At 33.9% G+C, this 21691-nt stretch overlaps 1 protein-coding gene across 1 annotated transcript in view; it reads left to right on the top strand.

Annotated features, from left to right (window-relative positions):
- HECW2 (HECT, C2 and WW domain containing E3 ubiquitin protein ligase 2) overlaps nt 1-21691 on the top strand; it is a 295562-nt gene that overhangs the window by 133647 nt on the left and 140224 nt on the right. Inside the window, exons 4-6 of the mRNA XM_051985971.1 lie at nt 5533-5608; nt 19570-19739; nt 21328-21470. Coding sequence (XP_051841931.1) covers nt 5533-5608; nt 19570-19739; nt 21328-21470 — 389 coding nt within the window. The remainder of the gene's footprint in view (nt 1-5532; nt 5609-19569; nt 19740-21327; nt 21471-21691) is intronic.

The following is a 21691-nucleotide window of genomic DNA, read 5'->3' on the forward strand; positions in this document are numbered from 1 at the left end:
TTTCTTATCTGTAAAAAAAGAACAGATTAGATGACTTTGAGGGTTTTTTTTTTTAGCTCTAATATTCTATGACAATAAAAATATGACTCAGTAATCATTGAACTGCATAATAAATTCTTGAATGGATGGTTAGTTAGAAGTTAATATTCCTTGTACCTTCTATTTTCTTAGAAGTTTTGAGGTGTTTTTTAGTTTTTATTGTTTCTCTTTGCATTTTTGTAGAGCTTTGGAAACTATTTGGAAAATATCCAGGTATCATTAATCTAGCTATTTGGTGTCAAGGATACCCTGTGCCAATCTTTCACATTTAAAAACTATCAGTAAGGACTGAGATAATTTTACTTTGGAATATTAAAAAGTGAGTGTATTTGAGAACCTTGAGCTTAAGCAGCGTGCCTTCTGTGACAATTATCTTTGAAGAATGAATTACTTGAAATCATTTATTAAGTGTTATGTGCTAAGCACTGAAGATGTAAATATAAAAGGGAAAATGATCCCTGACCTCAAGGAATTTATATTCTAGTAGGGAGAGATAAAATGGTAGCTGGAATTGATGATTACTTGGGTGGCAGCTAAGTAATGCAGTAGATAAAGCGGCAGGTTAACAGTCAGGAAGACAATTTCCTGAGTTCAAATATGGCTTCAAATTCACCTAGCTGTATGACCTTGGGCAAGTCACTTAACCCTATTTGCCTCAGTTTCCTCATTTGTAAAATGAGTTGGAGAAGGAAATGGCAAACCACTCCAGTAACTTTGCCAAGAAAATCCCAAAAAATTCCAGTCAGATATGACTGAAAGGACTCATCACACACACACACACACACACACACACACACACACACACACATCACTTGAACACTTACAAAGTGTTTTACATATGTGATCTCATTTGATCCTCACAATGACCCTTTAAAAGGGAGGAGATTTTATTCTTGTTTTACAGCCTAGGAAACCGAGGCTGAGAGCAGTCAAGTGCCTTGCCCAGAATCACAATGCTAGGAAGTCTGTGTATTTGCACTCAGCTCTTTTTAAATATGAGACTATCACTTTGTCAACTATATAACAAACAATTATATTGTCATGTAAGGTAGTGGTGGCCAGGAGGGATTTTTTTGATTTAGGATATCACAGGAATGGGAGTAGTAAGGTACTATAAGGGAAGCATATTGACATATAGTTTCTAATAACAATGGCAATATTTATTTGATTAAGGTTTTAGACTTAAAAAGGAAAGGGAAGTCTATAGGAGAATGGCAAAAGTTATAAAGGGAGTGACAAGGCAACTCATTGTGGAAAATTGTGGGGAATAAAATGAAAGATGGTGGGACTAGAGGTACAATTTTACACATGGAACAATACCCATTTTAGCCAAGTATGCCCTAGACCATTAAGTACCAGAACTGAATTTTTAAAAAATGTAACTCTCTATGGAAAATAGAAATTTATTTTTCTAGAATGAATAATTAGGGGCAGCTAGATGACACAGTGGATAAAGCACCAGTTCTGAAGTCAGGATGACCTGAGTTCAAATCTGACCTCAGACATGTAACAATTCCTAACTGTGTAATTCTGGGCAAGTCATTTAACCCCAATTGCCTCAGCAAAAAAAATACTGGGACGCTTAATTTGAAAATCTCTCTAGCACATCTGAATGCTTATTTACACATGATAGACATCGTATAAAACACTCAAAAGGACTCTTGTTTTGCTTGTTTTTTGTTAGCTTTGCTAAATAGTAGAAAGAATTTTAAGATATTGTTAACTATGAAATAAAGCATCACATTAGCAAACATTCTGACATAACCTTTATCCTGGTTAATTCTAAAAATAAACACAATCAAATATTAGGGCAATTCAGAAAAGCAAAACCAAAAAAAAGAAAAACCTCTTGAAATTGCCTGATAGTTTCCAAACCTAATTAGAATGTTTATAGCCTTGCTTTTCTTAGTCTGGAGTAAAGAATCCAAATGTCACTAAAGATTTTCTTACCCTAAAGAAAAGCATTGAATTGGTTCTATTGATTTTGCATTAAGATCACCCTGTCACAATCTATGGATAACTTTGAGCTAATTAATCTGTTTCGTGCATGCGATTGAAGGCCACTTAGAATCAAAATGTAGAACATTTCAGATCAAAGATCAGATAATGAATTTGGGTGGTTAAGGTGTTCTGATTAAGGTTATAGAGAGCATTCTCTCTCCTTTCCTCTCACTCTTGTCCCCTCCTTTCTTCCTCTTTCTCTTTCTCTCCCTTTCTACTTCTCTTTTCCTTCTTCTGCCTGTCTCTGTCTAATTCATAGGATCATAGAACTGGAAATGTTTTTAAAAAGTCATAGATCCTGTCATCTTATAAAGAAGGAAACTGAGACTGATGCTATTTAAGAGATTTAAAATGTGGCCAGTCATTTCTCTCAGCCCCCAAGTCCCAAACACCCAAGAGAACTTTAGGAAAGGGGGAGGGAGAGAAGGTAGGAAACTTTTAGGTTCTATTTTTTTCCTCCTAAAACCCCTATATGAATGTCTAGGACCTCCAGAAGCAAAACGTATATGTAGCAGTGCTGTGAGGAATCTGTAGTATGTATATTGAATATGTGGTTATGGATCCTGATCAGCTGTCTCTAAATATTTGGGGGGGGTCACATAGATATAAGAAATCTTCATCCTTGCACAGTTCAAGTGGTACGACTATTACTACCCAGCTGGAGCTCAACAATGGATTTAGAAGAAATGATTGAGAGAGCTGTTGAGCCATCAGCAGATAAACACAACAGGGAAGGAAATGAGCAGCAATGTTAACAGTATTGGTTTCCTCTCTCTCATATCCGTTTTGGGGTGTGCCGGAGCCAAAAGAAACCTCTGACATTCCTGTCACTGATGTCTTTACATCACTGTAATTCATCCATCAGAGCACTCAATGATGCAGACATTTCAGATGCACGGAGCAGGATCTGATTAATTCCTCTATCACTGTAACTTAATTGTTTCTCTACTTGGTTGACGTGTTCTCCTGGAATAAATCTATAGACTGAGTTTATGCAAACAAAAGGCAAATTTCCCTAAATATTGTGTACAGATGTCACTTCCCACTGATGTCTATTTCTTCAAGTTGAAAATGATCTTTCATAACTTTTCCTCCTGGAGAGTAAAGCTGAGCCATGAATTTTGCAAGTGTTGCTTCCCAGTAGCACTGTGTAAAATGATTGGTCAAGTCTGGAGATTGTCATTAGAGGTTATTTCATAGAATCACAAAATCTGAAGGGACTACAAAGGGCAACTTATCCAACCTGTACCTGAACAGGAGTCCTCTCAACAATGTCAGCTATTACCTTGAAGACTTTTAGTGAAGAGTAACCCACTATTTCCTGAGGAAGCATTCCTTCTCTCTTTGGGATAACTCTCATTCTTGAGAAGTGTTTTTTTTTTACCCCAAGATTAACCCTATTCTTATCGGTGTTTTATTTGTAGTATGCCAGAAAATTGAAGCAAATTAAGGGTAAAAAGGTCTCCAATTAATTAGAGAATGTTGATGGGATGGCTACCCATGTAGACAAAGGCCTGTAAGAATATGGCACATGGGAGACTAAGGAAAGAACTAAAAACAGAAGACTTGGAAAGAGACCATACTAGATGTCTTATGGTATTAAAAATTCTGTTAGATTGAAGGTAATATCAGACTTGAATCAACTGACTCCAGAAGACCCAAGGGCCAACAAGAACTAGAATCAATAGGGAAATATTGAAGAAAAAAAAATTTAAGCTTTATGTAAGGGGAAAAGGATACTCTGACAAGCTATCCAGAAGCAGAAAGGGCCATTTGCAGAAGTATTTTTTCTTTTCAAACAAAAAATGGATATAACCCTATATTAAAGAAAAGATTTGTGTGACGTGAGAGCTCTGAGGGACTGACTCTGCACTCCAAGAATCTAATCTGTATGCTATCAATCAATCAATAAACATTTATTAAGTGCAAGTAAGTACCAGGCACTATGCTAAGTGCAGAGGATACAAAAAGAAGCAAAAGAGAGTCCCTGACTTCGAGAATCTTGTGATCTACTGTCCAGAGAGGCAAGATGAAAGAATTGAAAGAGTACTGGCCTTGGAGTTAGGAACACTTGGATTTGTATCAAACCTCTGCCATAGTTAAGTTTAGCACTTAATCTTTTGTGAATTTCAGATTTCTCATCTATAAAGTGGAGATAATAATAGTATGGCTTTTCTGAGGATCATATAAGATAATTAAGTATAAAACACTATGTACACCTAAAAAACACGATATAAGTGTGAGATAAAATTATTAGAATCCCATTGCACTAAATGAAATCATATATTTAAAATGCTTTGCAAAGCATAAGGTACTGTATAAAAGTCAGCTGCTATTATTGTTTTTACATGAAAATATTTTATAAGAAGTAAAGAGCAGATGGCCAAATGTAAATTAATATTAAAAGTAGGAACAGCCTGTTCAAGCTACTATTTTTAAAATTGTGACCAGAGGTTGATGGTAGAGGTAGATATTTAACAATCAGTTCTTGAGGAGTGAGGATGAGGAGGACTTATACACAAAACACACTTTTAGATTTAATCTACATTCTGAACATTTTATCCATCATTCTTTTAAGTTTGGAAATCAACAAAATAATAAATCAAACCTTGATTTGTAGCCAATTTCCAAAGTGTAAATACGATGAAAATTTAACAATTAGGTCTCAGAAGCCACTCTAGTTGGCTCAAGTGTGAAAATCCTCCTACGTTCACTGAATACTTTGGGAGGAATTGCAGCACAGAGTGGGTGCAGGGCAGTATTTGTCCATGGTTAGCTTTTCCTATGAAGTCTATCTGGAGAAATAGAATCATGTATTTATATGCACCAAAGATTTTTAATGTATCTCTTACAAAACAACTGAAAAACCAGGTGTTTGAGGAAACTGATTTGTGTTCATAAAATGGGTATATCTCTAACCTCTTATTCCAGAAGTATCCAATTATGTTGGAGGAAGCTGCACAATACAGTGGATAGACCCCGGACCTGGGATCAGAAAGCCATGAATTCAAATCTGGCTTCAGTTCCTTCCTAGCGCTGTACTCTAAGCAAGTTACTTAACATTTATTTGTCTCATTTTCCTCTTCTATAAAACTAGATTAATAATAGTTCACTACCTCCCAGGTTGTTGGGAGGATCAAATGAGATAATAATTATAAAATACTAATCTCAGGACCTGGTAGTAAGCAGAACATAAATATTACTCCTCCTCTTTCTCCTCCTCCTCCTATTATTATTATTGTTACTAAGGATTAGGAACTCATCCTTGTCCAACCTTGAAAAGTTTAGAACTTTTGCTTTCGTGTTTTCTGAGACTGCCTTTGTGAAACTCTCCATGCTTGCGAAAAATAAGAATTGTTATTTATCCAGTGTTTGCAAATCAGTGTTGATCATGTTCCCTATATAATTGATCCTTCAAAATAGGTTGGAAGTTAGAATTACTTCTGCTATTAAGATATCATCTCTGATGTATTCAATGATTTTTTTCTTCAGATGGGGGCAGAAGGCATGGAAGGAGGTGCTTCAGGAAATCAACATTGTCGGAAATTAGTCAGTTTTACTTTGTCAGGTAAGTGATTTTTACGCCTTATAAATTACTTATATGTTGTAAAGGCACAAATACATGTTCACACTCCTGCCTCCCTCTACATACTCTCAGAGTTCACATATTTTTAGATTTTCTAGTAATATTTTTCACTGTTATAAATTAATTATTTATAAAACTCAATAGTAATTTGACTACCACACATGTTAGCTATTGTAGAAGTTATTTCTTTAAACTTTTCATTTAAAAATTCAAATGTACAAAAAAGTAGAATGTAGCCTGTGACAATGTAATTAGAATTCTGTTACATGTTGAAAACAACATATATTTATCCATTTGTATTCAAGGAAGGAAGGGCACAAGGAAAAAATATTCTCTGATGGCATTGGGAGATTATATATAATAGGTTGGAAAATAGCTAAAATGTGATGTTATTAAGAAAGGTGCAATCAGTTGTATGTTTGTCATAGAATTTAGATAACTGTCCTAAATGGCAAAATCAAGCAAATTCTCAGAAAAACCAGCTTTTCTTTTTCTTTTTTTTTTTTTGACATACATCTGTGAAATAAGAAGTTTGTGCAAAATAAAGCCTAACAGATGTCTGTCACTATAAAACTCTCTATTTTGTGCTCATGGAGGTGTTTGTTTCTAAGGCTTAAATCACATCCATTTGCTTTTCTTCCCAAGTGACAAACTTGGTAAACAGTCATAGAATTTTTCAATTTTTCAAATAAAAAAATGGATGAAATTAGCCAAAGGGAAAAAATCATATGTATGTGAGTATAAATGTATATCCATGTCCCTGTGTATGTATAAATATTTTAATATTTTTGTGACTGGATTTCCCCATTACATCCCGGCTAGAAATATAGCCACCAAAGTCTTCGATCTCTCTGCTGACTGATAGACCCCATTTTTGTGCCATGGGCTTGTTCAGCTCTCCTTAAGCAGCCTAATGACCCTCTGCTCCCAGGGGCCTAATGCATTGGTTCCAGACTTAGGGCAGATACCTGAATCACTTTAATCTTATTGCAGATCAGAATTCCTGAGCTCAGGCAACCCTTAGGCATCCTAGTAACAAAGACTATGAATATTTATCACCATTCTTTGCCAATAGAATTATTAATATGTAGAGCAAAATTAGAGTTTTCAATGATAAGCATTTAATGAAAGCATTTAAAACCACTATTTTTAAATGACAGGGACTGTAGATATATATCAAAAGAATTTTCAGTTTGAATCCCTTCTTCCGCAGCTACTTCTGAGAACTAAGAAAATCCTTTTCCCTCTGTAGGCTTTGATTTCTGCATCTATATTATGTAGCCCCATGATAATCAGGGGGCTGCATTAATGATCTTTAAGATACCTTCAAGATCTGAATCTCATTTTATTTCTGTTACTAATATGTGTGTCTACTAGGGCACATACACAGAAAACATATATGAATTCTTTGATGATACACAGTCTTCATAATCCTTCTCTTCTTTTACCTTCTCTGAATGTGAAACTATTTAATAAGAAAACCATTGTGTAACTTGGTTACTTTTGTGACTCCAAAGTTTCTTGGTCTTATTCACCTTAATTCTGGGAAGCCCAGAATCATCCTATGGACTTCTGATTCTAGAGGTCCTTAGGTAACAGCAGCATTGTTAAGGAACCCAAAGCCTGTACCTTTTTCTTCTGTTTATTACCCAGGAAGCAAGAAAAGTAGTGATAACAGCCTAAGGTTTCTCCTATGATGTATTATTTTCCCCTCTTTCTTTGACCTACTCTTTTCACCCCAGTAGCCTTGAGGAAATTTTGAGAAATAAATTGCCTTTATATGTATTAACTTCTAATATAATTTAGACTGGAGATGTTTTGTCCAGATTTGGTTAGCTTGATTCTGCATTACATAGATCAAAATAATTTTAGCTTGCTTATCTTTTCTTCCTGATCCTTTTAACTCCTCCCCACCATTTATGAAGTATTTTCATATTGCAAAGCACTTTCCTTTTACACTTCATAGTACTTTTTCCTGTTACATGTAAAGATAGTTTTTAATATTCATTTTTGTAAAATTTTGAGTTCAAAATTTTCCCTCCCTTCCTTCCCTCTTCTTCCCCAAGATAGAAAGACTCTAACTTAGATTATACATGTACAATCATGGTAAACATATTTTCAATTAGTCATGCTGTAAAAGAAGAATCAGAACCAAAGGTAAAAAAACAAAAAAAATATGAAAATAGTTCTTTTTCTGGATGTGGATAGTATTTTCCAATATGTCATTTTGCATTGTCTTGGACTGTTGTATTTCTGAGAAGAGCTAAGTCTATCAAAATTGATCATCATACAATGTTGCTGCTACTGTGTACAATGTTTTGTTGTGTTTTTTGGCTCTGCTCATTTCCCTCAGCATCTTTTCATGTAAGTCTTTCCAGATTTTTCTGAAATCCACCTGCTCATCATTTCTTATAGCACAATAACATTCCATTACATTCATATACCACAACTTGTTCAGTCATTCCCCAATTGATGGGTATCCCCTCAGTGTCCAAGTCTTTGCCAACTAGAGGAGCTATAAATATTTTTGTACATGTGAGTCCTTTTCTCTTATATATTATCTCTTTAGAATACAGATCTAATAGTTGTATTGCTGAATCAAAGGGTATGCACAGTTTTATAGCCCCTTTGGCATAACTTCAAATTGATTTCCAGAATGCTTGGATCAGTTCATAACTCTACCAACAGTTCATTAGTTTTATAATTTTCCACATCTTCTCCAGTATTTATCATTTTATTTTTCCATCATACTAGCCAATAAATGTGAAGTGATACCTCACAGTTGTTTTAATTTGCATTTCTCTAACAAATAGTGACTCAGAGCATTTTTTTATATGGAGAGTTTTAATTTCTTCATCTGAAAACTCCCTGTTCATATCCTGTGACCATTTCTCAATCAGGGAATGACTTGTAGTCTTATAAATTTGACTCAGTTCTCTATATATTTGAAAAATGAAGTCTTTATCAAAAACACTAGATGTAAACATTGTTTCTCAGATTTCTGCTTTCCTTTAAATCTTGGTTGCATTTGGTTTACATTTTTAAATTAATTAGTTAAATTAATTTAAAATAATTAAAATTTTAATTTAGCATAATTAAAATTATCCCTCTTTCATAATATTCTCTATGTCTTTTTAGCCATAAATTTTCTCTTCTCCACAGATCTAATGAGTAAAACTGTTCTTTGTTCTCCTGTATTCTCTTTCCTTATTTGGGGCCTCACACTTTATGTCTAAATCATGTACCCATTTCAATCTTATATTGGTATAGGGTGTGAGATTTCCATCTGTTCCTAGTTTTTGCCATACTATTTTCCAATTTTCCCAGCAATTTTTGTTGTGTGGTGAATTCTTACCCCAGAAGCTGGAGTCTTTGAGTTTATCAAACATTAGATTACTATAATCATTTGCTACTGTGTTTTGTATACCTAACCTATTCTACTGATCCATATATCTACTTTTCATCCAGTACCTAGAATTGCTACTTTATAATATAGTTTTATATCTAGTCCAGCTATGTCACCTTCCTTTGCATTTTTTCATTAATTCCCTTGATAGTTTTGACTTTTTGTTCTTCCAGATGAATTTTGTTATTATTTTTTCTAGTTCCATAAAATAATTTTTGTCAGCTTTATTGGTATGACATTGAATAAGTAAATTAACATTATTTTTATTATATTAGCTCCACCTACCTATGAGTATTTGATATTTTTCCTGTTTTGTAAATTTTAAATCCTTCTAGCTTATACCTATTACATATAATGCTTGCTGGCAGTTTTAGATAGATACTGCTTATCATTTTAAAGAAAACTCTATTTCCCATGTTCTCTAGTGTTTTTAATGCTGTATTTTGTCAAAGCTTCTTTCTACATCTATTGAGATGACAGTATGATTTCTGTTAATTTTGTTATTGATATGGTCCATTATGTTGATAGTTTTCCTAATATTGCTCCAACCATTCATTCCTGCTATAAATCCCTCCAGGTAATAGTGTATTATTCTTGTGACAAACTGCTGTGATCTCTTTTCTAATACTTCATTTAACATTTTTGCATCAATATTTCTTAGGGAAATGTTTTGATTCTTTCTGGTTTGTCATATTTGTTTCATAGGAGGAATTTAATAGGACTCCTTCTTCACCTATTTTTCCAGACAGTTTATATAGTATTGGAATTAATTGTTCTTGAAATGTTTGGATTTCTTGGCATATAGTTGGGGGAAAAAAAGCTCCTAATTGTTGCTTTAATTTTCTCTCCCTTACTGGTGAATACAACCTTTTAATTTTTCATACAGAAATTTAGTTTTCTTCCTTTTTGAAAAAATCAAATTGACCAAAGGTTTATCAATTTTGTTTTTTAAATAAAGCCAACTCTTAATTTTATTTTTTAATTCAGTCATTTTCTTATTTTAGTTTAATTAATCTTACTTTTGATTTTCAGAATTTTTGATTTGTTTTTTAATTGGGGCTTTAATTTTTAATTTTCTCTCTAGCATTTTAAAGTTTCATTTCCAATTATTCATCTCTTCTTTTTCTATTTTATTCATGTGAGCATTTAGAGATGAAAAAAATTTTTCCTGAGAATAGTTTTAACTGCATCCCATAAGTTTTGATATATTGTCTCATTACTGTCACTTTCTTTGATGAAATTATTTATTTATTGTTACTATGATTTGTTGTATAACCCACTCATTCTTTAGTTAGATTATTTTGTTTACATTATTTTTTAAATTTCTACCTTTCCATAAGCCCTTTATTACATGCAATTTTTATTGCATTACTATTTGAAAAGGATGCACTTAATATTTTTCTGCTTTTCTGCATTTTATGATGTTTTTATACCCTAATACATGGTCAATTTTTTTTTGTGTAAATGTCATGTACTACTGAGAAAAAGGTATATTACTTTCAATCCTCATTCATTTTTTTCAGAGGTCTATAATATTTAACTTTTCTAAAATTCTATTCACCTCCTTAAGTTTTTTTGTTTCTTTTGTGGTTAGATTTATCTAGTTCTGAGATGGGTAGTTGAGGTCCCCCACTAATATAGTTTTGCTGTCTGTTTCTTCCTATAACTCACTAAATTTCTCTAAAAATTTGGGTGCTATCCTACTTGTTATATATATGGTTAGTATTGATATTGCTTCATTGTTTATAGTGCCTTTTTAGCAACATGTAGTTTCCATCTTTATCTCTTTTCATAAGATTTATCTTTCCTTTTGCTTTTTCTGACATTGGGATTGCTGTCCCTGCTTGTTTTTCTTAACTTCAGCTAAAGCAGGATATGTTCTGTTCCTACCTTTTACTATTACTCAGTATATATCTCTCTTCTTCAAATGTGTTTGTTGGAAACAACATATTGTGGAATCCTGGTTTTTAATCCACTTTTAAACCTACTTTTTTTTACAGGAAAGTTCATCTCATTGTCATTCATAGTATGAGTATGAACACCATATTTATATCATAGTGGAAGTGTTTGTTTTCCTTCATCCCCTGCTATACCTTCTACAAAAAGTTTATTAATATACAAAGAAATTTGAGACCTCGTACTGATAAGTATATGTTACCCTATACTGAAAGTCCAACAAATAACAGACTTTCATCATATCATATGATTTTTTTAGTTTTAAATTGTTGTTGGGTATTGCTGGCAGACAATAAAAACCACCATTTTGACCAGGTCACCATTCCAACTCACATATTGGTTTCATGAATCATAAAAAAGTAGATGCAAATGTAGAATTTTTATGTCAAAATTATTATTGAATCTCTCCTGGGGAATGACCATCTGGAACCTTAGGATTCTAGGCCATTTTACTAAAAATAGGAAAGAAGTTCCAAAACACAGGTCAGTATTTTTTCTCTTCTAATTAGCTCATTTATGATATCCAGCATGAATTGAAAAATACTTCTAGAGTATCAGAAATGACTAGTACAAGGAGAATATGATGGAGAAACAACCTATAACCAAAAAGGAAATTATGAAAAAAAAAGTATCAAGACAACACAGTGGATTGTGTTGGACTTGGTGTGAAGAAGATCTCGGTTTAATTCTTGCTTCAACTGCTAAGGAATTGTATGACCCTTGACAAGTCACTTAACTCTCAGTCAGTTTGGGGATGCCAATAGCATCCACCTCACAGTTTTGTTTTGATGAGCAAGTGAAATAACATACATAAAATGCTCTTCAAACCTTAAAGTGCTATATAAATGGTAGATATTGCCATTATTAATAATACTTTTTTAAAGAATAAGATTTCATCAGAGAAATATATGAAAGGAAGAGAAAATGGATTGGTAATGTGATGAATACAACATATGATAGTTGGATGGTCAATATTTTCATAATTTTTCATAATGTTAGAAGAAAGATAGGAAGGCCTTTAGCATATTGGATTGATTGACTCTTTTCATAAACTTATGGTAGGACATGGACAGGAATATCATCAAATGATTGAGTATTAATGGTTGGGACTTCTATTATTGGAAATGATGTCTAAGCCACTGATTATGTAATACCTTTTGATTAAAACATCCAAAAGAATATTAAGACAGGAGCATTAGATTGATTTTAGCAAAATGAAAATCAATTGAGTGTTATACCCAGGTTGGGAATCTTATTCAACAGTTCTGAAAAAGATCTAGCTGTGAAAAAATTGCAAGGTCATTATAAAGCAGAAGTACAATGCTAATATAGTCTTGAGCTATATTGAAAAGAATTAACTTGTAAGAAATTACAAAAGGGATGGTTTCATAAAAAGCCTGGGAAGACTTATATGAACAGATACAAAATTAATTGAGCAGAAGTAGGAGATCATTGTATACATATAGTGGCAGAGTTATTGTAATGAAACTCAATTGTGAAAGATTAGCTACTCTGATTAAGATAATGTTCCAAAACAAGTCTAATGGATTCATGAATGAAAAATCTACTTCCTGAGAGAGAATCAATGAGCTCTCAATAAAGATTAAAGTATACTTTTAAACTTTATTTTTTTCTGTGGAAAAAAAATTTGTGACATAACTAATATAGAAATATGTTTTACATAACTTCACATGGATTGTTGTTCAGTCATGGACTGTGAGCCATGGAGTCTTTGTGAGCCCATTTGGGGTTTTCTTGAGAGAGATACTAGAGTAATTTGTCATTTACTTTTCCAATTCATTTTACAGATGAGGGAAACTGAGTCAAACAGAGTTAAATGACTTGCCTAATGTCACATAGATAGTAAGTATCTAAGGACAGATTTGAACTCAGGAAGATGAGTTTTTCTGATTCCAGACCTGGCACTTTATCCATTGCAACATCTAGCTGTATTATCTCTCTATGCAGTTTCCTCCACTTTCTGACAGTTCTATATGATTAGGATGTTTTTTGCATTTATAATCAATAACAAATTACTTGCTTTTTCAAGTAGCAGAGTAGGATTGGTGGAAGGAAAGGATATGAAACTTAAAACAAAGAATGTTTAAAAAAAAAAAGAGAAACATATAGCTTCCAAGAATAGCAAAGAGATTATTTCCCAATATTTGCCCTTGCCAGATCTCATTTGGAGTATTGTATTAAAGTATGGGCACCACATTTTAAATAAGGACATTTATAAGCTGGAGAGTGAGCAAAGAAAGGCAATCAGGTGGTGAAGGACAATGAATTGATATCATATGAGGTCCAGTTGAAAGAACCAGGCTTGATTAGCTTGGAGAAAATAGTAGGGGGCCATCAAAGCGTCTTCAAGATTTTTAAGAGTTGTCTTAAGGGAAGAGAGACTAGGCTTGTTATGTTTAATCTCAGAGAGCATAATCAAGAGAAGAAGGTGAAAGTGGCAGAGAGGCAAATTAAAGCTCAATTTCAGGGAAAAAAAATTTCCTAAGCATATAGAACTGTCAGAAAGTGGAAGAAACCGCATAGAGAAGTGATGTTTCCCCTCTTTGCAGTTCTTCAAGTAGAGAGTGGACAAGCACTTGATGACTAGGTTAAAATAGAGAATCTGTAGTTAGCTTTTCCACATGACAACTTTCTACATTGCAGTCTTGACATATTGTAGATTGGCATAAGAAATTAAATGGGAATTTGGGGGGAATTTTGAGGAAGTGGCAGACAATACATAAAAGGTCAGCAGATGACACAGAGTCTATGCCCAAATACATAATCCAAATTTTACAATGAGATACTGTAAACACCCCATAAAAGAAAAAGGAAAACAATTCAAACATCTTTTCTGGTATGAAGGAAAAGCCAAATATTCTCTGTGGATTTTTTAGATCGTGGTGGGGAAAGGGAGCATTGAGCCCCTAATTCCCACAATGTAGAAGGGATAGCTGTATTTTTATATGAATTATAAACCATTAGATTTTAAACACTTTGAAGATGGGGACTGTCTTTTGTCTCTTTCTATGTATTAGCACAGTGCCTGAAAAATAGTAGGTACCTAACAAATCTTTATTGAATTAATTTAATAGTTGGACTAGATGGCCACTTAGATCCTTCCAACTTCAAAGTTTCTATTTTTATAATACACAACTCATAAATTTGGATTGTTTGTAATATCCATAATTGATTGCCTTGATTCAACTTTCTGCCCTTCCATTACATCCTAAGTCTAGCTACCAAGGTAATCTTGCTAGAGCAAAGGTTTGATTAAATAATTCTGATCCTCCAAAAGCTCCAAGGGCTGTTATTTCTTGATAAAATGTAAATTTTTCTGTAGAGCATTTAAAGAACTTTGGGAACTGCTCCTAGAATACCTTTCCAAACTTATGCTGTCATTCCTTTTCAGAGACAGGTGGTATAGGGATAGAATTCTAGGCTTAGAGTAAGAACTTGTGCTCAAAACTGGTCTTAGGCATTTACTAACTCTGGGCAGTGGGCAAATTACTTAATACCTGTCAGCCTCAGTTTCCTCACCTGTAAAATAGGGATAATAATAGCACCTATCTTCCAAAGTTGTTGTAATGATAAAAACAAGATATTTGTAATACATTAACATGTTGCTTTGCACAAGTAGGCATTTCAAAGATACTTGTTTCCTGGCTTTTTTTTTCAGACATTTTACAATGTAGCCAAACTGGTCTTCTTGTTCTTTATACAGCACATGCCATCTGCCATTTCCATGTCTTTTCACATGCTTGTCTCCTTCTTCGGTCTCTTAGAAATCCTAAAGCCTGCTTTGATGAGGCTTTTTTTTGATGCTCCTCCAGTTATTATTGCACCTCCTCATTGCATTATCTTAACATTATATATATTTAACATGTACATAAATGTGCATAAGGTTGTTTCTCCCAGGTTAAGGTAAGTTCCTTGATGACAAGGACTGCTTCTTTTTAATCTCCATTCCCAGCAAAGAGTTTTATACATAGTGGACACTTGTTAAAAGGAGAAAATATTTATAAAGTACTTAGCAAGCTTTATATAAATATTATCCATTATTTTACTACTAACAATGAATTATTATTGCCTTAAAATAAATAATTAAAATTAAATTAAAAATATATTTTTTGCCTTGGCTTCAAACTTATTTTAACAACCTTGAAGTTAAATAGTTGTAGATAATATATATGTGGGAATCGTAGCAGGTAAACATTGTAATGATGGCTGTATTTTATTATATAAAATTAATGTTGAGAATAAATAATTTTATGCTGGCAAATATGTGAGTAACTATAAAAGTAAGCCACAGTCATAAATGTTTCATTGTTAATCTGTGGTTGAATGAAGGGCATGAATAACTGAAAATTCACAGTGAACATTGAAACTATTCTTTGACAGCTTCATATTATGGACTAGAAAACATTAAAATTGGTTTCAGAAGAATTAGCTTCAAACTATGGTACTCTTAGTTGATTATCTGATCTTGAGGAACTTATTTTACTTCTCTCCTCTAATGTTTTGATCTATGAAATGAATTGGAAGCACTAGATAATTTTTGAGATTCTATGTTTAAGATTGATTTGAAAGTATCTTCTGGCCAATCTTGTGTTATTTAAGTGCATGATGAAAGAAAAGTAATAAGAAAAATGAGATGAGTATAATATAGTATTGTGTATAGAGAGCTAGTCTTAGAGACAAGAAGAAGTTCAATTCTGATAATACTGACTGTGTGACCCTGTGCAAGTCACTTAATTTTTCAGTGTCCTACGAAACTGTAAATCACAGAGCAGGTGCTGATTTGGGTAGGGAGAATGAGCACTCTATACTATGGAATGTGTGAACTAAAAGGAAACAAAATCAACCATATGATTTGGTGGTTGCCATTTATATCCATACCTTTCCTCATTTGCTGCAGAGAAATCTAGACATTTAGATTTGCTTTGTAGAGAAAGTGATTCTGTCACTTGAAAAGAGTACAAGAGCAGGGTCCGAATCCCAGCCTTGCTTCTACCTGCCTGACCTTGGGCAAATAATTTCATGGGGCCTCAATTTCCTTATCTGTAAAATGACAATGTTAGACTCATCAATCTCCATCATCTCTTCCAACTTTGGATCTACAATCCTACAAATTAAGTAAACATAATTAAAAAGGCATAGTAAAAATGTAGGAAAAAATACATTTCATTTTCTCTCGTAGATATGTTATACCCAATAAAATCAGGTGAAATATTATGGAATCATGACACAGACAGTAAAATAATAATGTGATGTTTGTAATGAGCACACTACTCTTGAAATACCAAGAATGGGGAATATGATACTAAAGAAATAGTATAGTAGTTCCTTTGAAGCATCTGACTGGTTATTTATCTGCCTTTTATTACTTTAGATACCTTTTCAGATCAAAGATCCTTCCTGTCCTTGTATTTATTCTTGGTTTGAGGGGCTTTTCAGATAAAGTTGTTTTTTTTTGTTGTTGTTGTTTTTTTACATTTTTTTACATACACTGTTGCCCTGTATTAGGAAATGGCTTTCTTGCTATATGCTAGTTCTATGTGTATACATGTGTTGGAATCTTTACAAACTGCTAACTAATTAGAGTTGATCTAATCTTACAAGAAGATGTTTTGGGTAGAACCTGAAACAAGGTACTAAGTAGAACTAATTAATACAAGGCTTGTGTTCACACCTTTACTCATTGGAGTTCACAAGTATGCCAGCTTCACAAAGTAAACTTTATAACTTCAAGGGAGTTCACACCTCTTTTAAAGCTCTTTGGTCCAGAGAGCACTATGGGAGAAAACCCATAATCCCATTCTCTCAGAAGAGTCAGATATAAGGCCAGTGATGAGAGATCTATTCCAGAATACATTTTTCCACTTGGCTGGCTGGTCGCAGAGAAGAGTTCAGCTGGACTGGAGAGGAGCGACTCTGGTGGCAGATGAAGAGTTTTCAGAGGATAAAGCTATGAGTGAGAGTTCAGTGGACAACCAGATTCATCTTCATCTCACACCACTGTGGTAGGTGGCTGGGTTCCTGCACGCCCCCCACTGAGACCAAGCTGATCTGAAAGACTCACCAGAAAGCTAGCCGAGCCCCAAGAGAAGGACACAAGACATTCATTCCATCTTTGTGCTGGTTGGAGGCTGAAGAAAGCAGAGGCAGAGGCTGAAGGACAGAACCTTTGGATTTGGAGATATTCGGAGAGTTCTAAGCTAAACCGGCTGTGTTTTGAGAAGAACAAGAACTCCAACATTTGAACTCACTACATTTTGGCGCCCAGCGTGGGAACCAAGGACCCTACTTTCACTGAAGAAGTCTCCAGTGACCAGGAACTTAGTGAGTACAACCTTTTTTGGCTGAAATGGGACAGATCCTAAAGAAGGGGAGGAGATGGCTCAGTGGATAGAGCACCAGCTTTGAAGTCAAGAGGACCTGAGTTCAAATCCAGCCTCAGACACTTAACAATTCCTGGTTGTATGACCATAGGCAAGTCACTTAACCCCAACTGCCTCAGCAAAAAGCAGTGAATAGCGCAAAAAGCAAAAAGAAGAAGAGAAACAAACAGCTAGCAGAGAGAGAGGTCTCAGCTCTCCACCAGCCAGCCAAGTGGAAAAATGTATTCTGGAATAGATCTCTCATCACTGGCCTTATATCTGACTCTTCTGAGAGAATGGGATTATGGGTTTTCTCCCATAGTGCTCTCTGGCCCAAAGAGCTTTAAGGGAGGTGTGAACTCCCTTGAAGTTAGAAAGTTTACTTTGTGAAGCTGGCATACTTGTGAACTCCAATGAGTAAAGGTGTGAACACAAGTCTTGTATTAATTAGTTCTACTTAGTACCTTGTTTCAGGTTCTGCCCAAAACATCTTGTAAGATTAGATCAACTCTAATTAGTTAGCAGTTTGTAAAGATTCCAACACATATGCATAGAAGCACTGTATGTCTTTTTATTTATATTAAATAAGTGTACTATCCTGATTCTAAGGCTGATGGAAAGTTAACTAGCTTTGAAGTAAGAAGTGGGTTCAAGTTTTCCCTCTACCATATACTGACTCTGTAGCCCTGAAAAAGTCACATCTTCCCCTCCCTCCCAGCTTTCTCAGATGCTTGCGGTATTTTCTCCTTAACCTGATAATTCTGGAATTTAGTTTCAATAGTCCTGGAGATTTTCATTTTGGGATTTCTCTGAGGAGATAATTGGTGGATTATTTCAGTGACTGTTTTGCCCTCTGGTTCTAATATATTAGGGCATTTTTTTCTTGATGATTTCTTTAAAAATGTTGTGCAAATTCTTTTTTTTTTGATTATGGCTTTCAGATAGTTCATTAATTCTTAAATTATCTTTCCTGGATCTATTTTCCAGGTTGGTTATTTTTCCAATGAGGTATTTACACTTTCTTCTATTTTTTTTTCATTTTGTTTTATTGATTCTTGATGTCTCATTGAATCATCACTTCCATTTGTCCAATTCTGATTTTTAAGGAATTATTTTCTTCACTTAGCTTTTTTTATTTTCTTTTCCACTTGTCCAATCCTATTTTTAAAGTTGTTTTGTTCAATGAATTCCCCTCCCCTATTTTGCCAATTCTAATTTTAAGTAAGTGTTTTCTTCTATCCATTTCAGTGCTTCCTTTTCCAAACTGTTGCCTTTCCCCTCCCCCCCCAACTTGTTGAGTTATTTGCTTAATTCTTTTATATAACTCTCATTTCATTCCCCCATTTTTCTTCTATCTTTCTTATTTGGTTTTTAGTATCCTTTTTTGGGCTCCTCCAAGAGATCCGTTTGATCTTGAGAGCAATTCATACCTCCTTTGAGGCTTCACATATAGGCATTTTGCCATTGCTGTTTTCTTCTGGATTTGTGTTTGGATTTTCCCTATTGCCATAGTAACCTTCTGCAGCCAGAACTCTAAATTCCTTTTAATTTAGGAGGATAATATGAATCATTTACTATTTGGTGCAAATGAATATGTTTATGGTTTTTCATGAATTCTAAGGCATTGATACAAGTTTCCAAAATTTCAGAATAATATTATTGCTCTACAGCTCTGAACTCAGTTTACTTATTCATTTCAGAACTCAATTTATACCTGCTCCAAGTACTTGAATAATTCTTTTTTTTCTCTTTGATGTTACAACAGAATGTTGTCTTTTTTGTAATAGTGTGTTTATTAAGGATTTCTTCCAAAGTAATATATTAAATGTTTGAGATCAAAATAAGTGCCCTGGAAAGTAATGATGAAGGCTTGTATGTGGGAATCAAAAGCATTCTTAGCCTGTGACACAGGAAGTTTCAACTAAAGGTCAGATACGATAGATCTTTCCCCAACATTCATTACTTTCTCTGTGTATACTGTTAGAAGAACCCATTGAATGAATTGATGCCTTGAACCAATCCTGGACCAAATATCCCATCCATCTTATTGTAATGAATTTTACATAAGTTCACTAAGAGGTCTCAAGAAAAGAATTTTAAGTAATAACTTTGAATACAAATATAAATTATTGAATTGCTTGTTCTAATGATGATATATTGATATAATATTTTTCTTACTTCCCTCCCCTTTATTTTTTAAGATCTTAGGGCAGTTGGGCTAAAGAAAGGAATGTTCTTTAATCCTGATCCTTACCTTAAGATGTCAATTCAGCCAGGAAAGAAGAGCAGTTTTCCTACATTTGCCCATCATGGGCAGGAAAGAAGGTCTACCATCATCAGTAACACAACTAATCCAATTTGGCACAGAGAGGTAATGATGTATGCCTTTTAAGTCTCTCATGCTTGATAGCTCAATCGTTTGCCAAGCTGGTATTTACTCCTTTCTTCCTTTGAATGCTTCTTACTGTGGTTTACTTCTGGGAACTAGTTTAGATTGTCAAGGATGTGGTAGTGGTTTCCAGGGGCTGTGTAAGAAAGGACACAAGGGACCATTGAATTCTAGTACATAGATCATAGTAAGCTAAAGAGATTTCTCTCTCCCTTGGGCTTTGGCTAATGGATTTGTGGATTCCTGTGAGCTGTAGATTTCAATTAATTAAAGAAATACAATTGACTTGATGGAGGGTCATTCAGTGAGTGTTCAACTTCAGGAAAGACATATTGACATGGACAGTATGTATTAATTCTTTAGAACTGCTACTTTCTGCAATATGGTCTTACTGTGAGATGATTGGATGAAATTTAAGATAGTTTTTTCCCATTAGTGCTACCTGTAATGATTATAAGAACACATAAGTGCCAATCTACTCTGGGGGACAGAAGTGAAACTATATTAAAACCATCTCTGAGTTTTGTCACACCTTTCACAGTGATCCTGTGCAAGTTATATACTATCTGTGTTAAAGTTTCTTTTTACATAAATTTGGTTTTTTTAGTTTATCAGTTACATTACATCTAATTTAGTGCATGTTTAAATAGTAGTAACAGAACTGAATAAAACAGAACACACTGATAGTGAGGAGTAAACATTAATTGAAAATAGTCAACTTTATGGAATATTTACATTGAGTATTCTTCTATGGTTATGGAAATCAAAAATACTTCCATCCATTTCTATATGGAAAGTAATACTGGTTGAAAGTAATTTATAGGATTATATAAAGATGAAATGATCTTCAATTGCATTGAATTTTGTTGAGTGCTAGAAACTCCCCAATTTCTTCAGTTTAAATATGGAGTTTCAGTGAAATGAAACTTTCACTAGTGAAAACCATATTTAATTCCTCTAATGTTTCCATTTTGCTATTAATTTAAAAGATTTTAAAAATATCCCTAATAGTCATTGTGGTTCAGTGGTACATTGGAAAGGTTTTGGTCTATGGGAATCAGAAGACCTAGATTCAGATATTTCCTCTGTTGCTTACAACCTGTGAGACCTTGGGCATTGAACTTATGGGCTTCAGTTTGCTCTTTTATAAAATGAGGGAGGTAGACTAGAAAAGAATACTGATATTGATGTTGTTATCATCCTGGTTGATGAAAAGGATTATGGTAGTACTTTTCATAGAGAAGGAAGTTTAGAGGAAAAAATGGTTTGGGGGATAAATATAATGGGCTCCATAGAGACATGAGGAATTTGAGATACTGGTGAGATATCCAGATGGAAAAATCCAGGAAACATGTGATAATGTAGGACTAGACTTGAGGAGAGAGATTTGGGCTGGATATATAGATCTGGTAATCATCTGGCTAGAGTAGTAATTGAACCCATGAGATCCAATGAAATCACTAAAGGAAAGAGTATAGTTATACAAGAAAAGAGGAGATAGAAACTTTATTCTATCAAAACCCAATTTTTTTTAAAGATAAATTAATGTTATCTCTTTTTCCTTTTTTAGAAATACTCTTTTTTTGCACTTCTTACTGATGTCTTAGAAATCGAAATTAAAGACAAATTTGCCAAGAGTCGTCCTATCATCAAGCGTTTTCTTGGGAAACTAACCATACCAGTCCAGAGGTTGCTGGAGCGTCAAGCCATTGGGTAAGCAAATAGTTATTTTGTGGTTCTGAATAAAATCAGTTGCTATGCTGCCAGTGGAAAATATCACATTTATGATTATCCAATAGAAATTTCCTCAGTGATCAGATTTCTATTCTAATTGGGATTATTCTAATCCCAATCGTCTAAACATCAAAAAAATTTCCTTGCATTTATAAAACTCTGACAGCTTTAAAAAAAAATCCTTTTGACTGTAATGTCTT

Source organism: Antechinus flavipes, chromosome 3, assembly GCF_016432865.1.
Source record: "Antechinus flavipes isolate AdamAnt ecotype Samford, QLD, Australia chromosome 3, AdamAnt_v2, whole genome shotgun sequence".
Taxonomy (NCBI): Eukaryota; Metazoa; Chordata; class Mammalia; order Dasyuromorphia; family Dasyuridae; genus Antechinus; species Antechinus flavipes.